Source organism: Chiloscyllium punctatum, chromosome 8, assembly GCF_047496795.1.
Source record: "Chiloscyllium punctatum isolate Juve2018m chromosome 8, sChiPun1.3, whole genome shotgun sequence".
NCBI lineage: Eukaryota > Metazoa > Chordata > Chondrichthyes > Orectolobiformes > Hemiscylliidae > Chiloscyllium > Chiloscyllium punctatum.
Window position 1 is genome coordinate 47,980,270 of NC_092746.1, and position 21,849 is coordinate 48,002,118.

Sequence of the window (21,849 nt, forward strand, 5' to 3'; positions counted from 1 at the left end):
TGATTTCTACCATCTATTTGAACAAGAGCAGTAGGCGCATGGGGATACCCTCCATTTTTAGGATTCCCACAATCTGAATTGGAAAAAATATTGTTATTCCTTCATTGTCACTAGGTCAATATCTTGGAATAGTCAATGTGGAAATACCTTTACCACCTGGACTGCAGTAGTTTGTCAAGGTACATGAATTCTTAAGTGCAATGCTTTTTTTTTTGTTATAAAAATTAATTCATGGAATGTGGACATCATTGTTAGGCCAACATTTATTGTCCATCCCTAATGACAGCTAAGAGTCAGCCACATTGCTGTGGGTTTGGAGTCACACATAGGCCAGACCAGTTGAGGATTTCCTTCCCTACATCGTGTTGTTGAACCAGGTAGGATTTAATCACAATCAACAGTAGTTCCATGGTTGCCATTAGATGAGCATTTAATTCTAGATTTTAAAACATTAATTCAAACTTCAGCATCTAACAAAGTGGGATCTGAATCTATGTTCCTCACAGCTTTAGCCAGGGATTACTCATTCAGTGACATTACCATTACACCATTCCCACTTTGAAATGCATAAACACTTGATAACATTTCGGAGTATGGTGCTGGAAAAGCATAGCAGGTCAGACAGCATCCGAGGAGCAGGAGAATCGATGTTTCAGGCATAAGTTCTTCATCAGGAATGATGAAGGGCTTGATAACACTTGATAACATTCCTAAGGACAATTAGGATGGGTAATAAATGCTAGTCCAACAGCAACACACACATCCCCTGAATGAACAAAGGAAATCTCAACCGCATGGTAGGAAATATCAATGTCTATTTCCAGTTTCCATAAACTCTTTCTTTTCAATCATTATGGGTGTCATTTCAGCTCAAATATCCAGAAACACTCAACATTTCCATCAGTACACCATTGCATCATATTGCTTCTTAAATGATTACAAGATTTTCAAATCCATTTTGGGTTGAACAAACAACATGACAGAATGCTTCCTTTAAATGAGCCCTTAATCTGTCTTTTATACACTTGAACCAGTATGCTTTAATTTCTGTAGATTTCCTGAAATAATCATTCACTTCCTCAAGTTCTCCTCCCCTCCATCATATAGTACAGAGATCCTGGATAGAGGAGATAAAGAAGCAGAGATGGTACAAGGAAACCTGTTCTCATTATAGTTCCAATTTGGAATGCACTACCTGAAAAGGTGGAGGAAACAAGTTCAATACTAACATTCAAAAGTGTAACAGATAGATACTTGAAGAAAAAATACTTTACAACATTATAAGTAGAGAACACAAAGGTAGGATTTACTAGACAGCTCCAAAGAGCTGGAACATGGGCCAAACGGCCTCCAGCTGTGCTATGATTCAATGAATCAAGTCTAAACCAAAGAAAATTAATTTTGCCATCTGCACTTACTAGAAGAAAGCAAAGTACCAACTACTATCCATCGCAACATCTCAAATTAATATTAATTGGGCATGCAAAACATGGAGAAATTGAGGACTGCAGATGCAGGGGATCAGAGCTTAAAAATGTATTGCTGGAAAAGCGCAGCAGGTCAGGCAGCATCAAAGGTGAAAGAGAATCGACGTTTCGGGCATAAGCCCTTCTTCAGGAATGAGGAGGGTGTGCCAAGCAGGCTAAGATAAAAGGTAGGGAGGAGGGACTTGGGGGAGGGGTGTTGGGAATGCGATAGGTGGAAGGAGGTTAAGGGGAGGGTGATAGGCCGGAGAGGGGGTGGGGTCGGGGAGGTTGGGAAGGTCGGGATGATGATTACAGGTCAAGAAGGCGGTGCTGAGTCTGAGGGTTGGGACTGAAAAGGTGGGAGAGAGGGGAAATGAGGAAGCTGGAGAAATCTGTATTCATGCCTTGTGGTTGGAGGATTCCTAGGCGGAAGATAAGTCGCTCTTCCTCCAGGCGTCGTGTTGCCATGGTCTGGCGATGGAGGAGGCCAAGGACCTGCATGTCCTTGGCGGAGTGGGAGGGGGGGAAATTAAAGTGTTCAGCCTCATGGCCTTGGCCTCCTCCATCGCCAGACCATGGCAACACGACGCCTGGAGGAAGAGTGACTCATCTTCCTCCTAGGAACCCTCCAACCACAAGGGATGAATGCAGATTTCTCCAGCTTCCTCATTTCCCCTCCCCCCCACCTTTTCTCAGTCCCAACCCTCGACTCAGCACCGCCTTCTTGACCTGCAATCTTCTTCCCGACCTCTCTGCCCCCACCCCCTCTCCGGCCTCTCATCCTCACCTTAACCTCCTTCCATCTATCGCATTCCCAACACCCCTCCCCCAAGTCCCTCCTCCCTACCTTGTTTCTTAGCCTGTTTGGCACACCCTCCTCATTCCTGAAGGGCTTATGCCCAAAACGTTGATTCTCCTTCTCCTTTGATGCTGCCTGACCTGCTGCGTTTTTCCAGCAAAACATGGGTTAACCTGCAACTAGTAAAAATTTCAATGTGGAAACATTTTGTAAGAATTTTTAGCTAGGTAATTGCATGAACCTCTTTAAAATGAAACTGTTGCAGTTGTAATTGAGATGTTTCAGTTGTCCTTTGGTTTAGACTACATAGATTGGGAAAACACGCTGTTGTCTCTCTGGCAAAACTGAAGCCGCCCTGTTATAAAAATTTTTAATTCCCTAAACAACTTTTCAACTATAGCTGACATAATTCTGAATCCGCAGACCATGAACAAACCAAAATACAACTTAAATAAATAGTTGTATGAATATTTAGTGACTTTAAAAAATATTAAACAGCCAAACAAAAATGACTGCTATAGTCATATGAATGGACTTGGCACTGACCTTGACACAAGTTTCTCAGAAATCAAAGTCAGCCAGATGCTCAACACCACCTGCAGATCCTGCTTGAATGGGAATGCTAACTGTTGCTTTATAAGCTGCTACAGGGAGCATTATCTCTTAAAAAACCCAAGCCTATTAAATAGAGTTACAAGTCACCCCATCCTATAAAATGCTTTATGACTTTCCACTTAACAACTACGATGAGGCAGACCATTCTTTACCTGCTACACAAACCTTCTCTTGACATACATTGTTCTCATGAATAAATTGGTTTTTAGTGATGTTAAAGGTTCATTTCACTGAATGGTAGATTGCTCGGTTGTGAAATGATATGGCGTATACATTTCTTTGACCAGTAACTTAAAACCTGTTACAACAAATCAGTAGCTCTTTTCCATTTTTCTTTTCCACTGACCTTCAATCCAATTGATAAACTTAAACATTTTTAATCCTCTGGAGGCAAGAAAATATACTTGAGTTGAGTTAAGAGAGGAATGAAGAATGCAAAGCAGTATTCAGAGAAGTTCAAAGGACAAACTAAAAAGGAATAGCAATTTGATGCCATAAGAGTGCAGATGACCAAATACAAATGAAAGACAAAAAGGAATTTGTGCCTCTCCCTCAGGTAACGTGTAGGAATCCATGAACTTGTCAAACTACGCCAAACAATAAAACACGACAGATATCAAGATCACCACTATTCATTAGATTTATCAACAGAGAAATGCAATAACACTAAGACACAGATGTAAGAGAGACAATTCAAATTTTGATATCTTCATTAATTTTCCAAGCACAAAAAAAATCATAGGACAATTGTTAGGGGAATCATTTTGCAAAAGATCTCCATGATTCTTCCAAAGCAGTCAGCCACCCTGCCAGGTCCAGGTACCAGCCTCGACATTGACTGGACCGAACTTGTCCAAATATACAGAAAACGTGTTCTAGTTAGGAACAGGATTTGGCCATTCAGCCCTTCAAGCCTGTTTCATTTGTTACTAGCCATTATCAGTAAATTTTGTACAGAGTAATAAACTTAGCTTTGCTTTGTAATTTTGGCTAAGGCAACAAAATTGAAAACAGTTCAAACAGCTATGATGTGTGATAATCATGACAGTAAGTCAAAATGTTGTTTATTGGATCACCATTCATGAACATTGCAAACTTTAACATATTACATTAGTTTAACAGGATGCAACTTTCCAAACATGATATCGATCAAAAAAACTGTATAGAAAAATCATCTTAAGCAATTTACTTCACATTTAAAATTTATGACCTGAAAATACAGTGACCAGTGAATTTGCTTTTCTAGTCTTATGATAATTTAAATCATGGTTGCCTACCTCCAACATTTCACTTAACCGTACGTCCGTCCTTTGCTGTAGAGAACAAAATAAAAACTGTGTCAGAAATATTTCACACAAAATAAAACAAAAAAAGTTTAAGTATGTAAAAAATATATACCAGCGTTTTAATTGTGCGTAAAGACTTCAGTAGTCCAATCAACAGCTGTCTCTTTCTTTGATTCGCAAGCAACCCCAGGCTAGCTTGTGTAAAGCCTTCCTTGGCAATATTTAGCTGCCTGACAAAATAAAACATCACCAAGTCTGTTTCAAACAATTACTTATGGTAATGAAATGCAATCAAAATGTTATTTATCTTCATGATACAATGTTTATTTTCTTATTAAAAATACAACCTAAATTACATCTTTAACATGCCAAAATATCCCATGATGCTTTACAGAGTCGTAAGTTAAAGGAACCCTGGGCCAGAAGTAGAAGAATTCAGACCAAAAACAACTGATCAGAAGTTTTAAGACCAAGTATGAAAAAGAGAGCAAAGGCAAAAGGGAGGCAACTTTAGTGAGAAAATTCCACAGAAATTTCATAGGTTGAAAAAGCTACTATTACAGCAGAGACGGGGGGTGCATTCTTAAACCAAAAGAATTGAATGACAAATGCACAGCACACTCTAAACCAGGAAAGCCACTTCAAAAATCAGATGGTCAGCATCCATACAACAGAATTAACAGTTTCATTAAAACAGTAAATAATCAGCTTTTATTACAGATAAATGAAATTTCTTGTTCTTTGTAATTCTGCAACTTCCTTTTGATTCGTGCAGTCAATAAACTATCTTTAATATCAAGGTATTTTCTCCAAATAAAACAGCACAGCATTAGGCTATTCAGACCAACTGATCGGTATTCTCAATGAGGTCTTCATGTCCTTACACACTACACTTGTTTGCTCCCAGCGCATCCTCTATCCTCTTCACCCTTTGCTAAAATCAATTTACCTAATCTACCATAACTACATTGCAAGTTCCATCCTCTGGGTCAAGGTGATTCTCCTGAGTTCCCTTTTGGACTTATGAGTGACTCTTATGTTTATGGTATTTAGGTTTGAATCCCCATTCAATCATCTATGTCTACCTTCATAACATAGAATCTTATTGGTTTCTAGTTTCCAAAATGAAACCCAACCCATTCTATCTTTCCTGATTTATTTTAATATCTCTGTACTATTATATCACTGTACGTTCTTATATCTTCATCAGTGCCACTGTATGCTTGTTTCAAACATAATGACCAGAAGTGTGCACAAAACCACAAGTGTAGCCACATCTAAAATTCCATGCAAATCAGACATAACTTCTCAACTTCTTCAGTTCTAATCCTCAAGAAATTTTATTGCTTCTTTCTTACATTTTTGTGGCCTTGTTTACCTGATTTACACTAATAATGATCCACGCCTCCACATCTTGAAACATAAATGTGATTTGGATTTTAATTTTCCAATATGTATGCTTTGTTCTTTCAACCAAAATTCACTTTCTTACACTTGTAAGAAGTACTGAATATCAAACAACATTTGGACATGTAGTTTTAATATATCGACTGTTTTATTCAAAATGCTCTTAGCCCATCTCAATATGATGATGAGCATTGAGTTATCAGATGATGACTTGTGTTGAGCAGCCATCTTAGGAAATACTTCTGGCATCTCATCAGCTCCCTGATTTTGACAACTTCAGATTTTCTTTTATCCATCCATATGCCAAGAATAAATTCTATGTCGTTGTGCAAAAATATTCTCATCTTTCTTTGTTCTGAAGTTTATTTTCCAATACATACAAAAAAGTTACATCCCTGCTGAATACTTACCCCACTGTAAATAGACTTTGAACGCAAAATGATTACAGTTAAAAAGTAATTAAAGTGATCAGTGAATATTTGCACCATGTTCGTGCAAATTGAAAAATGCCAAGCAAGCATTAACTGAAAATCCAATTGATTAATATTTTCCACAAGTTCTTTTACAGACTTAATATTTTAGCAGAACTTCAGTGCAGATTATGCAAACATGGAAGAAAAACCCTGGGAACACTCAACAGTTTAGGCAGCTCCTGTGAAGGGAAAGAGTTCCAATTTGAGATTGTTGATGCTTTTTCGAGAGCACAAACTTTATTATTCCTACTTGAAATGTTTTTTGTAGACTTTTGTTTTTGAAAAAAACAATTCAATCAGAATTGCAAGTAGGGAGCAATTCTAACATAGAATGCTGCATTCCTGAAATACAAATTAGTTCTTTAAAAACAAATTAGCATTCATATTTACCTCTGCGATGAAGGAATGGCATGGATGACTCTTTGCCCTGAAATACCATTTGGTTTCACATATACTTGGGAATTACATTTGCTACTTGTTACAAAGGCATAAATTATTAATTTATTTTGTAAATGGGTAGGAGCTCAAGAACCATAAGATTCACAACAAATTTACTAGATTGATATCTGGAAAAAGTTGGTTGCGTATAAGGAAAGGTTGGAAAGACTGGCTTATCTCTATTTGACTTTATAACAGTGAGGGGTGACTTGACTAAAGTATAGAAGATCCGGAACACACTCGAGAGTTTGGATGTGGAAAAGAGGTTTTCTCCTGTGAACATGCCCAGAATCAAGGGACAATGCTAAAAGATTAGAGGTCACCTTTGTAGGGCAGAAACCAACGTGTATTTTTTTCCTAGTCACTGCTTACTAAGCCATTAAATATTGATTAGCTCCACTGATGGAACAGCTGGTTTATGATACTGAGTGAATACAACAATATGGGTTTAATCCCTGTACCAGACATGAGCAAATCATAAAAGCCTCAACAATGATCAAGTTAAAATCATCACGAGTCACCTCCCTTCCAGTCTACTGACAGCAGCCTGTGGGACTATGGCCACTTTCACGGTGTAAGCCAAGAAGGAACAACTTTGAGGAACGACAGGGTACAAGTCTTGAGTACGAGGTAACAGTTCAGCATGGTTTTGTCAAGGGGAGGTCAGGTCTGATCAAGTTCATTTAATTTTCCAGAAAAGTGGCCTGCTGTTTAGATGAGGGCAATGTGTTCAATGTAGTCATCTTGGATGTCAACAAGGCTTTTGGTAAGGTCCCGAATGGGAGACTGCAAAGTAAGGGCTCATGGGATCCAAGGAAATTTGGCATATTTTATCCACATTTGGCTGAGTGGCAGGGAGAAAAGGGAGATAGTTGCTGACTGCTTTCTGCCTGGCAGTCTATAACCAGTGTGGTGCCAGGGTCGGTGTTAGAGCCCATGCTACTTGTGGTTTTCAAGAATGATTCAGACTTGAAAGTTGGAGGGTTGATCAGTAATTTTGCAAATGATTCAAAAATTGGTGGGATGATAAATAATCAGGAGGATAGCCTTTGATTACAGGAGGGTAGAAATGGGCTGACTGGTTGTAAAAGGAATTCAATCCAGAAATACATGAAATGAACACTTGGGTAGGCCGAACAAGGCACGGGAATACATGACAAACTGCAGGACCCTGAAAAGTCTATCAGTATTCCAATCTTGAGTCAGACTAGTTCTATTTCCAAAGTGGGAAATTATAACATGTCACATGGACGGACTGACTGCCTGCAGATTGTGTGCTTTTTGAACAAAATAGAATGAATGTGCAACTGCAAACTCACACCTCACACCTTTAATGCATTGTCTGAGCTGAGATGTCACTTTTTTTTAATAAAACCTTACATTATTTCGGGGAAGTGACTTGAAAGTTCTGGGATTTACTTATTATTGAATTGAAACCTGCAACCAATTCTAAGTGATTAAAGACTTCACAGCAATCTCGGTTTGTTCAATGCATCACAACAGTTGTATGACACTTTGATCTTTTGCTACAAATTCTGTGTCTTATGATCCTCCCCACGAGCTACCTGATGAAGAAGCAGCGCTCTGAAAGCTCTCTCATTCCAAATAGACCTGTTGGACTATAACCTGGTGTTGTATGATTTTTAACTTTGTCCACCCCAACCCAACACCGGCACGTCCACATCATGAACTGGCCAAGGCATAGTTTCTAAGAGCAGGGAGATTATGATGGGACATAACGGTTAGGCCATAGGTAGAGTATTGTGTGCAGTTCTGAAATCAATGTTAGAACAGGAATGTGATTGCACTGGAGAAGGTACAGAAAAGATTTAACAGGATGTTGCTTTAGCTGGAAAGTTGCAAAATTACCAGTTTAATACCTGGACTAGAGAGTTTTAGGAGAAAGTGAGGACTGCAGATGCTGGAGATCAGAGCTGAAAAGTGTGTTGCTGGAAAAGTGCAGCAGGTCAGGCAGCATCCAAGGAGCAGGAGAATCGATGTTTTGGGCATAAGCCCTTCTTCAGGAATGAGGAGGGTGTGCCAAGCAGGCTAAGATAAAGGGTAGGGAGGAGAGACTTGGGGGAGGGGAGTTGGGAATGCTATAGGTGGAAGGAGGTTAAGGTGAGGGTGATAGGCCGGAGAGGGGGTGGGGGCGGAGAGGTCGGGAAGAAGATTGCAGGTCAAGAAGGCAGTGCGGAGTCGGAGGGTTGGGACTGAGATAAGATTGGGGGGGGAAAATGAGGAAGCTGGAGAAATCTGAGTTCATCCCTTGCGGTTGGACAATTCCTAGGCGGAAGATGAGGCGCTCTTCCTCCAGGCACCGTGTTGCCATGGTCTGGCGATGGAGGAGGCCAACGACCTGCATGTCCTTGGCGGAGTGGGAGGGGGAGTTCAAGTGTTCAGCCACGGGGTAGTTGGTGCGGGTGTCCCAGAGGTGTTCTCTGAAATGTTCCACAATGTATAGGAGGCCACATTGGGTGGAGTAAATGACGTATGTGGAGGTGCAGGTGAATTTGTGACGGATATGGAAGGATCCCTTGGGTCCTTGGAGGGAAGTAAGGGGGGAGGTGTGGGCGCAAGTTTTGCATTTCTTGTGATTGTAGAGGAAGGTGCCAGGAGTGGAGGTTGGGTTGGTGGGGGGTGTGGAGCTGACGAGGTAGTCGCGGAGGGAGTGGTCTTTCCGGAACACTGATAGGGGAGGGGAGGGAAATATATCCTTGGTGGTGGGGTCTGTTTGGAGGTGGCGGAAATGACGAAGGATGATGCGATGTATCTGGAGGTTGGTGGGGTGGTAGCTGAGGACCAGTGGGGTTCTAGAGGGTTTTAGGAACATCGACCATTCAGTCTCTCAAGATTGTTCTATCATTCAATGAGAAGATCATGACTGATTTATGGTCTAACTCTATATCTGTCTTTGGTTCATATCCCTTAACATCGCGACTTACAAAACTTTGTCTCAGCTGTAAAATTAGCACCTAATCCAGTATATCTGCTCTTTGTGGAAGACATTTCCAAACATCTACCACCCTTTGTGTGTAGAAATGCTTCCTAACATCGCTCCTAATCCTATGTCCACTGAGCTCTAATTTCCCAGCCACTCTAATCCTAACCAGCAGAAATAGTTAGTCTTTATTATCCGGTCTTTTCCTAGCAAAATCTTCAAGTTTTCACTCAGATCACCCCTTAACCTTCTAAATTCTAGAGAAAACAGGCCTAATTTGTGTAATTCCTCCTTATAACTTAACCCTTGAAGTCCATGTATCATCCTTGTAAAGCTACATTGTACTCCCTGCAAGGTCATTATATCCTTCCTAAGGTGTGGTGCTCAGACCTGCTCACAGTTCTTCAAGAAGAGTCCAACCAGGGTTTTGTATAACTGCAGCATAACTTATGCATCCTCAAACTCCAGTCCTCTAGATAGAAAGACCAGCATTCCTTGAGCTTTCTTGATTATTTTCTGCACCAGTTCATGGCATTTTCAAGATCTATATACCTGAGCTCCCCAAGTCTCTTTGGACATCCACTGTATTTAAATCATCTAAAAAGTATACTTATTTATCCTTTCTCGGTCCAAAATGTATAACTTCTCACTTGTTTACAATGAATTCTATCTGCTACAGTTTTGCCCATTCACTTAGTCTATCAACATCCTTTTGTAATTTAATGCTACTATCTACATTGTCTACAATGCCACCTAAAATTGTGTCATTAGAAAATTTGGATAGATGACTTTCTATGCCATCATCCAAGTCATTTATCAACAACACAGACCCTAATACAGATTCTTGTGGTCACTACTCATCATATCCTACCAAGTTGAGTCTCTATCCATTACTCCTACACAACAACTTTCTCAGCCATCTCAATAATTTGGTGTCAGTTCTATGGGCTTCTACCTTAATTAACTGACTTTTTACCAAATACCTTCTGGAAGTTCATATAAACAACATCCATAGGTGTTTCCCAGCCCACTACCTCAGTCACCTCATCTAACAAATCCAATGAGGTTTGTCAAGCATGACCCACCTGACAGAAATCTACACTGGCTCTGTCAATTACTGAAATTTCTTTTAGCTATGAAGACAGATTGGAGTCGTTTTCTGTGGAACAGAGGAAACTGAGAGGGGACATGATTGGGATGTATACAGTTGAGGGGCATAGATGGAAAGAAACATTTCCCATTTATGGAGGGATTAACAACCAGTAGGCATAGATTAAAGATGAGGGGTTGAAGGTTTAGAGGTGGTGTCAGAAAAAAATCTTTCCATCCAGAGATTGGTGAGAAACGGAAATTCATTGTCTGTAGGGGTGGCAGAAAAACCCTCATAATATTTAAGTAGTATTTAGATGCAAGATTTACAAGGATGTTGCCAGGGATAAAGGGTTTGAGTTGTAGGGAAAGGTTGAATAGCCTGAAAGCTGTTAGCCCTGGAGCATTGGAGGTTTATAAAATCATGAGGGGCAACAACATGGTAAACAGATAAATTTCCTGGGGTGGGGGCGTTCAGAAGTAGAGGACATAGGCGGAGGGTAAGAGGGGAAAAATTTAAAAGGGACTGAAGGGGCAACTTTTTCACGCAGAGGGTGGTACGTGTATGGAATGAGCTGCCAGATGAATGGTGGAGGCTAGTACAATTGCAACATTTAAGAGGCATTTGGATGAGTATATGAATAGGAAGGGTTTGGAGGGATACGGGCCAGGTGTTGACAGGTGGGACTAGATTGGGTTGGGATAACTGGTCAGCATGGACGGGTTGGACCGAAGGGTCTGTTTCCATGCTGTACATCTCTATGACTCCAAGGAGTTAGGATTTGGAATGACCTGACTGGATGTGTGATGGAAGCTAGCCCAGCATACGCACTCAAAAGGGTAGGGCTAATTGTTTGGATAGAAATAATACACATTGGAATGGCAGGAGATTGGCACGAGGTAATGATGCTTATTTAAACATTCATGAACCCCACAATGGACTAAACAGACTCCTTCTCTGCCATAACACTTCAATGATACATCTATTGGGTTCCCTCTACCTGTTCTATTAGACATATTGTCAAATAGTTTTACAGAGGAACAATCCTATATTAACATGTTCTAATTGTGCAAAGCTTTTCTAACAGCATTGTAAAGATTTACTTAACAATAAGTTCCCAATGACTGAAATCAGGCTCACTAACCCATTGTTCCCTTCTTTCTATCTCCCTCCTTTCCTGAATGGTGATGTAATAGTTACTAATTTCCAATCCGCTGTGACAATTTGAAAATGTGGAAAATTGTTGCCAATGCCTTCACCGTCTCAGGCTTACCTTTAGAACTCCAGTTTTAATTATACACACTGGGGATTTGTCAAATTTTAATTCCATAAATTTCTCCAATAATTGTTTCGTCATTAACTGCTGATATTAATTATCTTCAGTTCCTCACTGTTCTTATCTCATCAGTTACCCTCCATTTCTGCGAAGTTGTGCAGTCTACTGTGACATTGAACAAAAATTCTGGGCCTACTGTCATTTCTTCATTCTCCAAAATGCAATCTCTTGTTTCTGCCTTAAAAGCTCGCAGATAATTGTAAAAATTCTTGCAATGTATTTTACTTTCCTATCTCTCTCTCTCTCACAGAATTTATTTTTCTTATTAATAAACTTAATCATGGCTTTTCACTAGTTTGTGAAGCATTCTCAATCCTCAAACTGATGAGTATTCCTTGTAACAATATAAACCTGGTCTTACCTTCCTAATTTTTTAATGGAATGTATTTTCTTGAAAATTTTGAATAGGCTCTTGAAATGTTTTTGATTTTTTATTTAAATGCCATACCTTTTATTCTATTTAGCCATGCAATCTGGTCCAGAACGATCACCCATGCGTGTTGGCTTTTTCAAAGTTGAACATTCTTGTTTGGGACTTGAGTATGTCACTTTTAAACAAAATGTTATCTAACTGTATTATCATCACTATTTCACAGTGAATTTTTGCTAACAGATTGCTAATTAACTCCATCTCACTGCATAATATGTTACTCAAAATAGCATTTTCCCTAGTTGGTTCCACTGTATATTGCTCCTGGAAATGATCACAAATCCATTCTACAAACTCATCTGCCAGACTGCACATGTCGGTTTGTCCAGTCTATGAAGATTTAAGACCCCAGAGATTACACTGCCTCCCATCAGGGCCTACGACCCTGGCTATTCCTAGTCCCCATCCACAAAAATTGTACTTCCTGATATTGAAGCCAAGACCCTTGATCTACAAGGCCCTTATAGCTTCTATTTCTCCTTTGCCATCTGTCTTTTTAAAAGATCAATCTTAATTGTCATTTTAGATTGCATCAAATTGAGGAAAACTTTTCCAAAATACAAAAGCACTTTATTTTCATACCTGAAATCACTCCTATTCTCTTGTAGACAATATACCTGTCCTCATACCTTTCAAAGGCAAAAGATTTGTTGACGTGATTATAAAAATCCTACAAAACAATTTATAATTTCTATTTCTATCTCTGTAACAGACACTAAACTTTTACAGTACAGCTGACAAGAGGATCACATACTGAGAAAAAGCAGAGGTGCACTACCATTGCATGATGTACTAGGGAAAATTAGCATGTTATATTACTTCAAAAGAGGGACACTTCAACAATTTAATGTAAATTCTGCAATAATAACCACTCTATACCAAAAAGAGCTGAAGATCACACTTGGCTTTTACTGCTCTCATAAATTTTCCAATGAAGCTGACTTGCACAGCTTTGAGGGAGCTAGCTCATGGAGCATTTGATCTTCTACTTGCAACCATTTAACTGCAACACCAGAAATACACCTACTAACAGATTATCACAGATGAAAAGCAGCAGGAATGGAAATAAACCTTCAATATAATAGAGTCATAGAGATGTACAGCATGGAAACAGACCCTTCGGTCCAACCCGTCCATGCTGACCAGATATCCCAACCCAATCTAGTCCCACCTGCCAGAACCCGACCCATATCCCTCCAAACCCTGCCTATTCATATACCCATCCAAATGCCTCTTAAATGCTGCAATTGTACCAGCCTGCTAAAGCCAGTTCAGCCTCTCTCGATAGCTCAAATCCTCCAACCCTGACAACATCCTTGTAAATCTTTTCTGAACCCTTTCAAGTTTCACAACATCTTTCCGATAGGAAGGAGACCAGAATTGCACACAATATTCCAACAGTGACCTAACCCATGTCCAGTATAGCCGCAACATGACCTCCCAACTCCTGTACTCAATTCTCTGACCAATAAAGGAAAGCATACCAGGTTTATATTGTTACAAGGAACAGTCATCAGTTTGAGGATCAAGAATGCTTCACTACCCTATATACCTGCAACTCGACTTTCAAGGAGCTATGAACCTGCACTCCAAGGTCTCTTTGTTCAGCAACACTCCTTAGGACTTTACCATTAAGTGTATAAATCCTGCTAAGATTTGCTTTCCCAAAATGCAGCACCTCGCATTTATCTGAATTAAACTCTATCTGCCACTTCTCAGCCCATTGGTCCATCTGGTCAAGATCCTGTTGTAATCTGAGGTAATCCTCTTCGCTGTCCACAACACCTCCAATTTGTTAGAACAAGTATTTTGCTGAGAGTCACTTGTGTGAACTTTTCCCCTGTACCCTCCCACTAGATAAATCTGTGCCCTGCAAGTTGGTAAAACTGCAAACAGATAGTTATGTGGGAAAATCAACAGAGCAGGTGGGACAGTGGTGAATGACAAGTTCATTCCACATTTAAAAATTGAGAGAAAACACAATGAAGGGAGGAAATAAGGTGAACTAGAGTTAAATCCAGTAAGGAAGGAAGAAGGGTGGCATGTTGGCTCAGTGGTTAGCACTACTGCCTCACAGCGCTTGGGACCCAGGTTTGATTCCCACCTCAAGTGACTGTCTATGTGGAGTTTGCACATTCTCCCAGTCTCTGTGTGGGTTTCCTCCGGGTTCACCAGTTTCCTCCCACAGTCCAAAGATATGCAGGTCAAGTGAATTGGCCATGCTAAATTGCCCGTAGTGTTAGGTGCATTAGTCAGGGGTAAATCCTAGGATAGGGAAATGGGTCTGGGTGGGTAACTCTTCGAAGGGTCGGAGTAGACTTTTTGGGCTGAAGGGCCTTTTCCCATACTGTAGGGAATCTAATCAAATCAAAAAGGTGAAGGAAGGCTTGATTGAGAATAAAGAAAAAGGAAGCTTATTAAAAATATTAAATTTCACATATATTTAACAACTAAAAATAAACAATACTAGATGAGCAGAAATTTCCTCCAATTAAATATTGGGAAGACTAAAGTCACTGCGCTTCTATATTGTTATGGATCGAAGTTCAGTCCAAAGACCAGGCAGCCACTTTACAAAGCACTTACATTCTGTCCACAAAAAAGACCCTGAGCTCCCTGTAGCTTGTCACTTTAACACACTACCATGTTCCCTGGACAAGATCTCTGTCTCTGGGCTGCTGCAGTGCTCCAGCAAAGCTCAGCCTGAGGTGGATAAACAGCACACATTTTCCACTTGGGGACCCTGAAGAGCCTTCAGGACTCTATATTAAGTTCATTATTTTAGGGCCTGGACACCCTCACCCATGTCCTCACTCAGACACACCAGGCCTTGTTGTCACATGGGCTGCTACCATAACCAACCTATTGTCAGCTAATGGTAGCCATCAGCATCAATTCATTCTCTCAGGGTGATCTTCACCCATTCCTTTGACTGCCCAATTGACAAAATCTGTGATGAAAAGAGCTGCTCCATTTCATCTGCACTTGCTATTCCTCCAGTTACAGTCAGTCCCTGCATCACACTGACAGATAGAGTTGATATTGTTTTCCAAACTCCCTTGGCAGCTCCAAATATTGAAGCACATGACCAATTTTAAAAACCTTTTCAATCCTTCCGTGGCCTCTTCAGTCCTTACATCTTATTTGCTACAGCCCACAACCCTCTGACATGTCTGTGCTGATCCTGTCCTGGCCTCTTGAGTAGCCTTAATTTCAGCTGGTCCAGAACCTTTAAGGTCCCACACCTCTCCACCCTGCTTTCCTCCTTTAAGCTATTTCTTTGAGTTATAGAATACAAAAGTAAGCAATATACCAGACTTTTACTTTTAAAATTGGTCAAGCCTCAACTGGAGAACTGCACTCACTCAATTCTGGGCATCATGCATAACTAAGACTGCTTGAACGGTATGTAAAATAAATTTACTGAAATTACTACCAAGGCTGAAGAACTTCAGGTCTGTGGAGGGACGAAAGTAGTTAGAGTTGTCTCCTTAGAGCATGGGAAGTTTAAGAGAAGCTTTTGTAGAGAAATCCAAAATTGAAAATGGTTAAGTCCATTAGGAGAATTCTACTCCGTTCAGAAGGCTCAATAATTAGAGGATACAGATTTATGGCCAATGGTAAAAGAACCAGAGACTACGCAATTTTTTTTTTAAAAAACAGTTAAAATCGTAGTCACCCTGCCTGAAAAGAAAGTGAAGGGCACAAATCCAACACATGAGAAAATTGGATAAGCATGTTAAAGAAAAACATTTACAGGGTTATGGAATTAACTGGATCTCTCTAGCCAACAATGCAACAATAAACCTAATGACCTCCATGCTGTGTTCACACTGTTTATGATCCTGCATAAATCAGGTTGTATATTTACAAAGTTTAAAAGCCCATTTCTTGAGTTGTTCTTCATAATTAACCAATCTGAAAACTGATTATCACTGTGCTTTCCTTTTTATCATATCCAAAAGGTCTCAGGTACCTTTCTCACTTCTCAGTGAGCAGAAGAGGTGGATACGGCATTCAGGTGTGGGCAAAACACCACAAACTTTGATCACAACTTCCCTTCAACTCTCTTTCTTGTTTGGTTGATTGTTACTGTGCTATTTTCAGCCATTTTATACCTGAGGTCTGCTTAAACTATCAAATCTATTTTCTCAATAAAAGCAACATACTGTAAATGCTGCAAATCTGAAATGTAAACAGAAAATGCTGTAGAAACTCAGCAGGTCTGACAACATTGGACAGAGAAAAAAAAAAAGAGTTAAAATTTAGAATCTAATGACACTTCATCCTCAGCTGAGAGACTTCAGCCTTGGCTCAGCAATTTCTAATAGTGCCATTCATTTTATGAGCCTTTTGTAATAAAATGCTTCTGCCAATGCACTCTATGTTCTGACTCATGAAAGGTGCCCTTAGACAATACAATGTTGAATTAATCTAGTAACCACAGAGTTGGTCAGTGCTCAGTTTGTGAATGCATCACAGATTTGTTGCAATTCAGAGAAAAGCCATTCAGCCCATTGCACCTGCACTAACTCTCCAAAGGAACACTTTATTCTGTGTCATTCTCCTCCCTTCTCCCCATAACCCTTCACGTGCTTCCTTTTCCAATAATCTAATTCCCTTTTAAATGTTTCAGTTAAACCTGCCATGACTACACTCTCAGGCAATACGTTCCAGATATTAATCATTCGCTGCACAAAAACAGATTTCTACTCACGCCACTTATGCTTCTTTTACCAACTACCTTAAAATTGTGTCCTCCTGGTCTCAATGCTTTTACGAATGGGAACGTTTTCTCCCTTTCTCCTCAGACCAGACACCTCATGATTTTAAATACCTCTATCAAATATATGACAAATTCACTACAAGGCAAAACGCAGTTTCAAAAATGTTTGATTGCTATGGAACCCTTAGTAAAGGCAGTTTTGGGAAAACTAAGTCACTTACCTTCTTGCGTTTGTACATATGACAGCAGCCAGTTGAAGATTGGCCTGCAATGATGTAACTCTTTCAAGTTCCTGCAAGAAACACATTTTTAAAAAGACCAAGATTTAGCTGTTTTTTCCAAGCAGGTTTCTTGCCTTTTCTGTGAAAGCTCTGTTCTTAAAAAAAGTTATACATATGGGTATGCTAACACAAGTACAATAAATTCAGTTATAATATTCTCCTTGAATTTTGTATCCAAGAAATAAAGTCCTAACACCTCTTCACAGTGTCTCTTCAGAAATGTTACCTGTTTTATCTTTTGAAAGCACAACTTACACTTAGCCTCAATTCTTAAAATAATTAAATATTTCCATAATGTCAATGCAACCAAGCTCTACTATAACATTTCTGCTAAATAGCATAGTATTCATACAAATATACCCATATCAAGCGTCCTAAGACAGCAATATTGAAGCACATATTTTGAAATGCTCTCCAGCATTTGGACTAATGTTTTCACTGTTAAAATAAGGTCTCATATGAATTATAGTCCAAGGAATTGATTGGAACATGTGCAATAAAACATAACTGCCACATCTAGGGGTTTTACTGCAGTAGTGGAAATAGGATTCATACTGTCTGATTTTGAAATAGAACCTTCAGCTGTTCTTTTTTGCATCAAGACTATTTGAGAAGATAATTCCTTTATGAACCTAACCTTAAAATTTACACTCATCACAATTAACGATAATAGCAGTATTTGATGGCCTGAAATGATCTCATTAATTTAATTCTCAAACCACTAATTGGTACACTTGTCAAAGTGTTGAAAGCCTATAAATGTAAACAAATTCTTTCATTGACAAAGTTTTTGAATTCCCTCTTGATTTTAACGGGTGAAAATAAACATTTCTTTTGACAAATCCTGGATTACAAGAGGACATGAGTGTCAACTGTTTAAAATCCATTAAAGTCTATTCTAGAAAAGACAGGATTGTGTGGTCAGATGACCCATGAACTCCAGGGTTGTTCCAGAAACAAACATGTTTTTATAAGCAGTGATAAAATCTCAAATCGTGGAAGCCAAGTTTAAACCTAGCCAGATTCTGCAATTCCCAAAATGCCGAACTGGAACACATGGTATTCATGCAGCAAGGCCTTGAACAATCAACTTTCCATCAAAACCCACTCAGGCCTGAAACATGGTTATTGACCTGAAGACAGCTTATACTCAAAACGTTGACTTCTCCATCTACTGATGCTGGCTGGCTTGCTGTGCTCTTCCAGGCCTGGAACTGCCTGGCCAGGTGCTAATGGCATCATTGATTCAGAATTAATCGTTGTTTACAGCTCTAGTGAAGCTGCTTTGTTACAAAACTGCTACCCAGACTTGGTTGCATCAACTCAGTAAGAGGCCAGAGGCACAGCATGACAAGGGCAGCACTTAACAGTTAAAGATTCAAAGCTATGTTTTGCTGCTTCCAAATATAGAGTGTTCATGTCACTGGATCTTCCTGCACATGTCCGATTCTTTGGCATTGGACACAGGTTATAGAATCTTAGAGAAGGATGGAAGTTTGGGGGGGGGAGAGAGAAAGAAGAGGGAGAGAGAGCTGGTGCCTTAGCTCCGCCTGCTTCTGTACTTTCTTAAATGATGTCTCCAGAGAGCCCAGCATCTCCAGCTCCTGGTGCCTCATGGGGAGCATCATCAGACTGACCAGGGCCAGAGACACCACCACAGTGAGACAATCTAAACACCAAAACCAACTCTCAAAGCTTGGGGAAGCCCAAATCAATGACTGCAAATCCCTAGCCTGCCCCAGCCTTGCTGGACAGGTATTGCCAGCCCTTTCAGATAAAAAATTCAAATAGAGTGGTAGGTACCTTTGGATAGAGGGCAGCAAATCCTTGAAAGTAAGTGTCAGAAGAAAATAGCTAGTGTAGATTTGAGACTGTTTACTTAGAGATTAAAGCGTGTTTACTGAAGACTCCTGTGAAAAAAATTAATGGAACTCTATTCAAGTACAACAATAGAGCTTATTCATTTTTTTCCCTTGATAAAATGTTCAATAAAGTTGTGTTGGACCTTTCCAAACCTTGTTGCCTTTGCCTATCTCACTGTGTCATGTGCTCGAATTAAAAACAGTTACTGCAAAACGGTCAAAGTTAGTCAGGGCACATTTACCCAACTTTCACTTTACAGCCATTTGCACTTTGAATTAATTAGCTAGTAATGATCTTTATAAACATCGGGAAATTTTAACAAGAAATTTTGGTGATTGACTTAAGTGACTCCACATGTTTTTTTGACTGAAAAATTAAGACTCTTAGAACAACAAATTCAAATCACTGATTAAACATTACGCGTATGCAAATAACATAGTACACTACAGAAAACAACTTTCCATCATGAGTTAAAAAGGCAAGCTGCATTCATGTACCATATAGTACTCTTTACAGAATGGTTTTATTCATATGAACCAGTACAAAGTTCTAGCCACCAATAGGCTAACTTCTCACTGCTTCACTGAGTCCTAACAACCAACATCTACATACGATAGCTCCCCTCAATCTTCTATGAATCTCTGACCTGTACTGGGCGGCATGGTGGCACAATGGTTAGCATTGCTGCCTCAAAGTACCACGGACCCACGTTCAATTCAGCCTCGGACTAATCCCGATGCGGAGTTTGCATTTTCTCCCAGCATCTGTACCGGTTTCTTCTAGGTGCTCTGGTTTCCTCCCACAGGCCAAAGATGGGCTGATGAGGTGGATTGGCCTTGCTGAATTCCCTCAGTGTTCAGGGATGTGCAGGCTAGGTAGGTTAAGATTACTTAGATTTAGATTACTTACAGTGTGGAAACAGGCCCTTCGGCCCAACAAGTCCATACCGACCCGCCAAAGCGCACCCACGCATACCCATTCCCCTACATTTACTCCTACATCTAACACTACAGGCAATTTAGCTTGGCCAATTCACCTAACCTGCACATTTTTGGACTGTGGGAGGAAACCAGAGCACCCGGAGGAAACCCACGCAGACCCGGGGAGAATGTGCAAACTCCACACAGTCAGTCGCCTGAGGCGGGAATTGAACCCCGGTCTCTGGTGCTGTGAGGTAGCAGTGCTAACCACTGTGCCACCGTACCACCCACAAACTGCGGTAAATACAGGGTAGAGTGGGATGCTCTTCAGAGGGTCAATACAGACCCGATAGGCCAAATGGCCTTTATTTACACTGTAGAGATTCTATGTATTTCCAACATCCAATTACTCCTTCCCCCTGACCACCCCAGGACAAATTTTCCCATGCCTGAACTTTGATTGCACTCATGAAGTTGGATGTACTGTACAGGAATAGCAAATCTCAAGGAGAACAAGAATTTATACTGTTATGAGAAAAGGGTACTGAATGACTGAGGGAGAAGATAGAGTGATATTGAGAGGACTCAGCATCCCTTTCCCACATAAAATAAATTGTTGCTCCCTTTGAAATGCTTCTAATTCTTTCCTGATGACTATTAGACAAAAAAAAAGCTTCAAATGCATGTCTCTTGTTAAATCAGTAGCTTGAAATAGAAAACATGAGTATTTTCCAAAGTTATTGAATCACCACAGGTTCCATCTCAAGCAGAGGATGAGCTCACATTAGCATCCTGCCCAGTGGTGGTCAGACAGCAACCTTCTCTGTTGCTCTAATTTTCCTACCTTTCTCTCCAGAATAGACTCACTTAGTCCAAGGTCTCAGTCAAGTCAGGCAGCAGAGAGGCCAACTACCTCTTCCATGGACTGGTGCTTTAATAAAATAAGCAAATTTCATTCAATAAAACTTGTTCTGGGTTCCTGTCCTCATGGTAACCACATCACTTTGACTTACTGCTGGGCAGAATTAGTAAGGTTTCTTCCTCTGCTTAACTACTTTGTTTGCCTTGAACTGAAGGAGAGGCTAAAACATCCCATGTTATTTTAGCTGCTACAAATGAAAGGTTTTATTTTTATTTATTTTCCACTGCAGAATAAATCTATTTACTCCAAGAAATTAAATCCTACAATGTAGTATTCTTATTAAGCTGAAGTGCAGTAAGGATTGACAAGAACAGAATTATCAGTGCAATAAATTTGAGCACTTTAATTAAAACTATACGCTTTATTTACTGATTGGATACTTTTTTGAAAAGATCATTCAGGCAATGTGGTCTTCATTAGCTGAACTATTGATAACCGCAGGTTGTCATTAAAAAGGTGGAGCTGTCTTCTTAAATCTCTGCAGTCTATTTCATACAGGTATTCCCACTGTGTTGAGAGAGAGGAAGTTCCAGGATTTTAATCCAGCAAAAAAGTGGAGGAATGGCAATATAATTCCAAAGTAGGATTACACGTGGCTTGGAAGAAAACTCGTAAGTGGAGCTGTTCGCACATAATTGCTCCCCTTGTTCGTTCAAGTGGTGGTGATCATTGGTTTAGAAAGTGCTAACTCAGGAACTGTAAATTTTTGCAGTACCTCAAAGATGGCACACACTGATGTAAAGAATGTCACTCTCATCTCACCTCTGAAGTTTAACTCGTATCCATATTTAGACAAAGGCTGTAATAAAGTCAGAAACTAAGTGGCCCTGGCAGAACATAAACTGAGCAGTGAGCA

The 21,849-nt window shown here is 40.0% G+C and overlaps 1 protein-coding gene across 3 annotated transcripts in view; it reads right to left on the minus strand.

Moving 5' to 3' along the window:
- vps50 (VPS50 EARP/GARPII complex subunit) overlaps positions 1 to 21,849 on the minus strand; it is a 181,325-nt gene that overhangs the window by 114,663 nt on the left and 44,813 nt on the right. The window contains exons 1-4 of one of the 3 annotated variants that reach the window (XM_072575490.1): positions 19,798 to 19,848; positions 17,229 to 17,299; positions 4,279 to 4,396; positions 4,158 to 4,193 (exon numbers count right to left, since the gene is read on the minus strand). In XM_072575490.1, coding sequence (XP_072431591.1) covers positions 4,158 to 4,193; positions 4,279 to 4,396; positions 17,229 to 17,299; positions 19,798 to 19,833 — 261 coding nt within the window. In that variant the 5' untranslated portion in view covers positions 19,834 to 19,848. Of the gene's footprint in view, positions 1 to 4,157; positions 4,194 to 4,278; positions 4,397 to 17,228; positions 17,300 to 19,797; positions 19,849 to 21,849 lie in introns of those variants that run through there. The other 2 variants (XM_072575489.1, XM_072575492.1) reach the window with 2 other exon arrangements.